At 42.1% G+C, this 7,497-nt stretch overlaps 1 protein-coding gene across 2 annotated transcripts in view; it reads right to left on the bottom strand.

Moving 5' to 3' along the window:
* The window catches only part of tesk1b (testis associated actin remodelling kinase 1b), a 73,099-nt gene that overhangs the window by 5,650 nt on the left and 59,952 nt on the right, over positions 1–7,497 (bottom strand). For both annotated transcript variants that reach the window (XM_060938266.1, XM_060938352.1), the window contains exons 9-10: positions 4,177–4,263; positions 2,051–2,147 (exon numbers count right to left, since the gene is read on the bottom strand). In XM_060938266.1, coding sequence (XP_060794249.1) covers positions 2,051–2,147; positions 4,177–4,263 — 184 coding nt within the window. The remainder of the gene's footprint in view (positions 1–2,050; positions 2,148–4,176; positions 4,264–7,497) is intronic.

Raw genomic sequence — 7,497 nt, 5'->3', positions numbered from 1 at the left:
CCTGTAGTCAGCTGGGATAGGCTCCAGTTTGCCTGCGACCCTGTACAGAAAAAGCAGCTACAGATAATGGATGGATGAAATGTTTTTAACATGTCTTGCACATTTAACTCCTCTCATTATCTGTAGCCGCTTTATCCTGTTCTACAGGGTCGCAGGCAAGCTGGAGCCTATCCCAGCTGACTACGGGCGAAAGGCAGGGTGCACCCTGGACAAGTCGCCAGGTCACATTTAACTGAATAATTATTAAAAATGTAATGATTAGGAATTATTAGTTTAAGTCGGGGGGGGGGATTCACAATGCTGGGTTCAACATCATGACTGTCAGCCATCATCCACAGGCCCAACCCTAATAGTGTAGATACACAATAATAATAAATAATAATTAATTTTTATTAGGCACAGGGTTTCAAAAGCTGACATTTACATAAAAGCTGTGCACAAGTGAATATATTTATTATACGTTTGCCAATGTACATAAAATATTAAAACTTATGACGATTTGTATTGATGACGGAAACTAAGAAATAGTGTGTAAATTAGAATAACTTGGAAGTTTGAGTACATTGGACAATTTAGAGTTTATCTAGAACATTTTTAGTTAGTTATATACACAACCAATTGTATCCAGACTGTTGAATAATTTGGCAGCAGAATATTCGAAGGCTCTATAACCAGACCTGGATGATCTTTTAACCATGTGAATGTTAGATTTGTTTCTAGTGTTGTAGTTATACACACTTCAGAATTGCAGGTATACACGTTCCTGAGGTACGACGGGCAAAGTTTAAAACTCCTGACTGAGAACAGCATTTAAGATTTTGACCGCAAAGCAAGTCGATGATGTCGAGGAAGCTGCTAATGGATCGCAAGTGGGACAATATATTCTACTTCCCTGAATCACTTTCGTCCATTTGTGCCGGTCCTTGGAAGGGAAGAAAAAAAAAAAAAAAAAAGGTACTAATGCTACTACTGAAAATGGTATTTTTTTTTTTAGTGCTGCTATCCCATGAACCTCCAAATAAGACCGTCCATAAAGGACAAACATCTATCAAGTTTTGTTAAACACTCCCTCCCATATTAGTGAACTTCCAAACAAGCCCTTTTGACACATATTCCATAATATTGGTGTAAAGACGGCACCTCAACATTCTGACTATAGTGATTTACAGTGAACCAAATAAAGCTGAAAGGAAGCTGCGCCAGTGTGTTTTTACATTGCTGGCCGGTGTTCCGCAACCAGAGGCTTGACGTGTCACGACAGAGCACCAGCATCTAGGCTGACGTATCTACAGGTCAGAAATATGAATACTTTGATCGTATCAGCGCTGCTTTAAAATCAACACCTGGTGAACTGAGTGTTGGTGCTTTCGTTAGCCGTGCACGTTTATACCACTCTCCAAACGCAGGCAAAGTTGCTGAGCATCATATACAACATGTAATTATTTCCGTTAAATAATTCATTCATTCAAAGGAAGTAACAGCCTCATTATATATTATATTATAAACACATGACTGTGTCCTTTAGTCGAGCCGGCTTTTTAGCGGGGGGGGGGGGGGGGGGGTCAGGTCATAGTAAATTACGCTTACTAACGGGAGGGGGGGACCCTTGCAAGCCACATGTTTGTGCAATCAGAAGCAAGTTGATGAGAAAATGAAGTAGGAAGCGATTTGAGACAGAAAGGCACATGGACCTTAGACAGAGACACTTTGATTCATGCTGGTCACACTGCTGTTTCGTCATTCCGGCTGTCTCTTTTACACAGACCTTGATTCTAGTTCTGTTCCTACCAATCGTTCTGGCTCAGAGGCGGGAACACACAGACCCCCCCCCCCGCCCCCGATCCACATTTGGACTTTTTACACATAACATCAGGTGGAACAAAGGTGCAAGAATTCCACCTTGAACAGGCTGTAAAAGGGGCTACAGAGTCTCAACCATCAGTTAGAATCCTTTATGACTCCATAGAAACACACCCAAACAACGGCTTTTCCTTGAGAAAGCCCATACAGTATTTAAAAGGCAGAAAAGAGATTTATTTTGCTGACTCACCCTCCACAGGCCCCGTCTGCGCCACCTGCTGCCCAGCGCCGATCCTCTCTAACTCTGACACAATCTCAGAGAACGGAGGACGACTCTGTGGCTTCATCTGGGGGTTTAGACAGCAAGGTGTTAAAATGAGAAATGAGTCAACATTGCGGCTGTCAGAACAAAATGTCATTCACACAAAACACAACACACAAACACGTTTTCGCCCCCGAACCCAAGTCTATTGAAAGTGATGGGCTTTGTGGCCAAAGTCACTAAGAAGGTGTATTTGAGGTATTTCATTTCCACATCACAAACTCAAATATAATACAACTATAAAATATTAAAAAAAAAAAAAACGCAGCATCTGTTCCTCCACAAAATTTCATTTGCTTAAGAAAAATCAACCATCTTCATATTACATGATTTAACTAATATTTAACAGTTTTCAAACAAAAACTACAAAAAGGGTGACAATTCAGCAGCGGCGGCGGCGGGGGGGGGGGGGGGGGGGGGGGGCGCACACACCCACACCCCTCTTGTGGTATAGGGGGCATTTATTTATTTATTTTTGCCATCATGGTTTGAGTCCACTTAAGTAGCCGCCGCTACTGCAGTTCAACACACAGCTCTTCGGAATGATCACCAGGATCCCATGTTGAAGCATTTCTATGCTGATGGGCGTGGTCTCTTTCAGGGTGGCTCCCCTCATCCAATCAGAACAAGGGCTCACTAAACAGGGGTGGGTTTCCCAAAAGCATCCTAGTACAAAGATCATCATTAAATGGTAGAGCGAGCAGCACAATGAACACTCTCTCTCCTAGTTAAGATGCTCTTAGCATCAAGAGGCTTTTGGGAAACCCGCCAGAGTTTGATGAGAATGAAATGATGCAAATCCTATGCTATGACCTTCACACTCCTCAGACCTCAACCTCACTGAAAGCCTATGGGGGATTTTGGAGCTCTGGGTTAGACAGCACTCTCCACCACCAAATACCAACTGAGGGAATATCGTTTGAAAGAACGATGTTCATCATTACTCCAGCGTCATTGTTGCTCCAGCGACTGGTAGAATTGATGTCGAGATGTTTTGAAGCCATTCTAGTGGCTTTGTTTTTTGTTTTTAAATACAGGACAAGATGAAAAAGTAACATTTCAGTTACAGTTAAACGGGCCTGATGCAGTTAAAACTGGTTTACAGCAGGTTCCCAGGCTTTCGTCTAAATGGGGGAACAGGGGCGCTGCGCCCTCTTACTCTCGGCGTGCGCCCCCTTACCGACTCCGTGAAAACATCCCAGCAACACTACGTGACAATGTGTCTGATCATCAAATATGTTATAATTGCTCCAAAAATATTCCAATCATAGCAGATACACCGCCAGACGGTGCAAAAACAATCCGAATTGGCGTTTTCCAGACTGAGGCGCCATGTTGTTTAGTTGTTTACTTGTCGCGGCTGCTCTCGCGAGATTTGACATGGGTTACATACAAGGTCAGCTGACTTGTAGAGCGAAATTTCTCGAGACTGAATGACCTTTTACCCACTGGCGCGGGAGCTTTTGACAGAAGTAGTTCGCGAGTTGTTTTTGTTGACACTTGGGCATTTAAAGATGTCATCCAGCGGCACGAAGCGGAAGAAAGCCAAAGACTGTCCGGGGCAGAAGATGATTACTTTTCTTTTTCAATGTTGACAGACAATTTGTTACAATTTCCCTCTCAGATAGCCTCAGAATGTCCCATTGGAGCATTTTTCAAAGGCTTTGCACGGCGGGGGGGCAACCGGCACCATCTCCCCCGCTTCGCTCCCTCACCATGGTGAGCGCCCTCATACTAAATTTTTCTAGAAAAAACCCTGGGTTCCTGTTCTGCAGCACATAAAGACAAATCACATCACAATACAATCATGTTGACAATACAAACAAAACCTAATTAAGGACAACATAAAAACAATACAGACAGTGACCTACAGACATCTTGAAAGGGGAGAGGATTAAAGAAATATTTTTTTTTAAATGCAAGGAATTTATTTTAATTAAGGCTTGTAGTGGACACCTTACTAATGTCTCACCCATCTGTAGTAGTGTTTCTGCAGGCAAGTACTGATTTGGGAAATGTGTGTGCACGTTTTTAAGAAAGAAAGTTAGACTTACATGACAGCAGGTGACCGCTAGGCCGAGGAAAGCAGGGGGACATTCTCCCGCCATCGGCCGAAACGCATTCACATCTAAACCAAAATCCTGCACAAAGATACAGACACAAGCAGACAAATCATAGTGAAGTTCTCCTCAGACAAAAAAAAAAAAAAAGCAGCTTAATTTATTCATACTTTCACTTTTGATAGACTAATAGTCACCACCAGGGGGCACTGCACACACCCAGACTACAGCGACATCCATTAGTGAAACACACAATCGACAACTCTGTACTAAACACACTGGCTTAGTGCACTTTCCTTGTTTCAGGTTCTCATTTGAGGCTGCAATGCCTTTATAATTAACGCTAAATAACTGGGGAAAGACACAACACCTTTAATAATAATAATGCCATTTTCAGAACGTTTTTGTGCGTGCGCACACGTGCATGAATACACGCCAAGTTTGCATATCCAAACTCACTCCACAGGTGTTCCAAGTTTGAATGAAGAAAACAAAGCCAGATTACAGTCTTGGTTCACACACACATTACATTTTGTTTCTCAGCCTTGATTAAAAGATCAGGTCAATGATAAACCTTGTCCTGGATTCTCAACTAAGTACACTGAGCAAATGCGATTGGCTTTCCACTGTATCCAGCCAAAGTCAGACGTCAATCAGATAGTCAGTCAATCAATAACGTGCTTTATCAGACTACCTGCATTACATAACACTACTCCTTGCAAGACAGTCCAATAACCACGTGCACCCTTTAACACGAAACAATACCAACAAAAGCATTAACTTTTTTTATGATAGAAAGAACATTTTGCATTTTTATAGTTACATGTTGTGAAACATCTACACTGCAAGTTAGTTCCTGTTATCACTTGTATTGCAGCAACTATAAACAGTCATTCCCTCACTAGACTCCCCCCTTAAGGTTCTCTCTTTTTTAATAATAATGATAGGGGCGGCACGGTGGTGTAGTGGTTAGCGCTGTCGCCTCACAGCAAGGAGGTCCTGGGTTCGAGCCCTGTGGCCGGCGAGGGCCTTTCTGTGCGGAGTTTGCATGTTCTCCCCGTGTCCGCGTGGGTTTCCTCCGGGTGCTCCGGTTTCCCCCACAGTCCAGAGACATGCAGGTTAGGTTAACTGGTGACTAAATTGAGCGTAGGTGTGAATGCGAGTGTGAATGGTTGTCTGTGTCTATGTGTCAGCCCTGTGATGACCTGGCGACTTGTCCAGGGTGTACCCTGCCTTTCGCCCGTAGTCAGCTGGGATAGGCTCCAGCTTGCCTGCGACCCTGTAGAACAGGATAAAGCGGCTACAGATAATGAGATGAGATAATAATAATAATAAAAAAACCCACCCCAACCATGACATTCGAGACTCCTTCCAAAAATGCTAACCAACCATCTCCTTACAGAAAACCTTTTGCAAAAATTACACACGACTTTAAACCCATTTGTGCAGCATCGACCATGTAATTTCTTATGCAAGTGGCTGCTAGAGAAATAATGTATTAGAACAAGCACATGCGTATAAAACAAACCTTACAGTCAGCCCTTGCGTCAGAGCTGTGGCATAAAATGAGATCAAGATCATAAATTCTGTTTCGCCTTCCTTAGAAATTGTACGCATTTGCGATATCCTTATAACTCTTTAAAAAATTTCTACAAACTGACTGGAAGCAGCTAACTTAATTTTTAAAAAAAAAGTGAAATGAAGCTCAATTTATAAAATAGGTGTTGCATTTAAAAAAAAAAAAAAAAATTATTATTTGCTATCAAACGTACTGTAATGCGCATCATGTATCACAGAAAAATCCCTGCATTCATTGTGGTATGATAATTGTGTTATACTGTCCAGCCTTACTACAGACGGATAGAACCTCTACAGTCCGTTAGACCAAACAGCGACGTACTGCAGCTTTAACGGTATTTTGCTGGTAAAATATTCTGCAATTGTTCCACATTCAGCTGACTGAACTGGATTCTGGTGCTTGGGATAAAATAATCTGATGAATTATGCAAGCCTGGGTTCAGATAAGATAACTCCAGCTGAAGTCAGAGAAGCAGCAGCACTGGATTCATCAAAGGACAATATAGCATCAATATAGCATTTAGAAAACACCATGCTTAACTTTTCAGTTAAACAAGATTAGGTTTTGACGCAATTCTGTTTTACGTGACGTGAGTCGCACAAAGCTCAGACTAAACACGAAGTCTTTGGCTGTTCCACATAAGAACGAGTCACACAGCAACAGGAAACCTTGCTTTTATACAAGTTTATATTATTTATATACACCAAACTTAGAAACGGAAAACCTTAAAAAAAAAAAAAGTAAATAAATAAATAAAGGAGGGGGGTTATTATTATTTTTGAAACGTTCGGTTCCATCTTTGCATAAACATGCACTGTTTGTCGAGTTGAAACGAACAAAGTAATTAGTTTACATCTGCTCAGTAACGTGTCAAGTTCCTTACAAGATAATCCACCCAACAGACAGGTGTGGCCAGCTGCACGAGCAGGATGTGTCTGTGTACTGAATCTTAAAACGTTGCAGGACAATAAAAGGCCACCGCAAATCCTCCACATGTGTCACACATCACAATGCCATCGATGTCTCGATATCATGCTGAAAAGCGACCACGCTTGGCTTCATGCTGCTAGGCTGTACACACAATTTCTGGAAGCTGAAGACATTCCTGTTCTTCAGCGGCCTTCCTATTTCATTCGACATGTCCCCCGTGGGACGTTCTGGACCATCGGGTACGTCAGCGTGTTCCTGTCCTGTAGGACTGCCTGTGAACTCTGTGCAGCTCTTGTGGAAGAATGGAACAACATTCCACAAGCCTCAATCAATAATCTCTTTCGCTGTATGTGAAGGAGACGTACTGCACTACAGAAAGCAAATGGTGATTACGCACAAGACCGAAAGTGTAACTAAGTGAACACTAATCCCCAGTGTCCTTCACGTTGTGGCTGGTATTCTTGTTGGCATTTTACTGATGCAAGTGTCTATATTTTGTTGCACAATGGTGATTTCATATACATGAACGATTTAGCTGAAAATGTTTAAACCATAAGTGCATTATCTTTTTTTGTTCAGTGTATTTTTTTCCCCTCCTTTTATTTATTCCATCCACATTCACTGGATGAGCAATCGTGCGCTCAGATTGGCTACTCTACTACTAGGATATTAGCTCATACCGTGAGTAGAGAAAAATATTTAAACAAAGAAAATAAGCAGATGACCGTTAACTAATCCCTACAGGGACACCGTGAGAATTGTGCACTTCGTCCCCAAGAGATTTTCCTCGCCGCCGTCACCTCTAG

Source organism: Neoarius graeffei, chromosome 1, assembly GCF_027579695.1.
Source record: "Neoarius graeffei isolate fNeoGra1 chromosome 1, fNeoGra1.pri, whole genome shotgun sequence".
Classification (NCBI taxonomy): domain Eukaryota; kingdom Metazoa; phylum Chordata; class Actinopteri; order Siluriformes; family Ariidae; genus Neoarius; species Neoarius graeffei.
The sequence above is the reverse complement of the archived record's forward strand: the minus strand, read 5'-3'. Positions and strand labels throughout refer to the sequence as shown.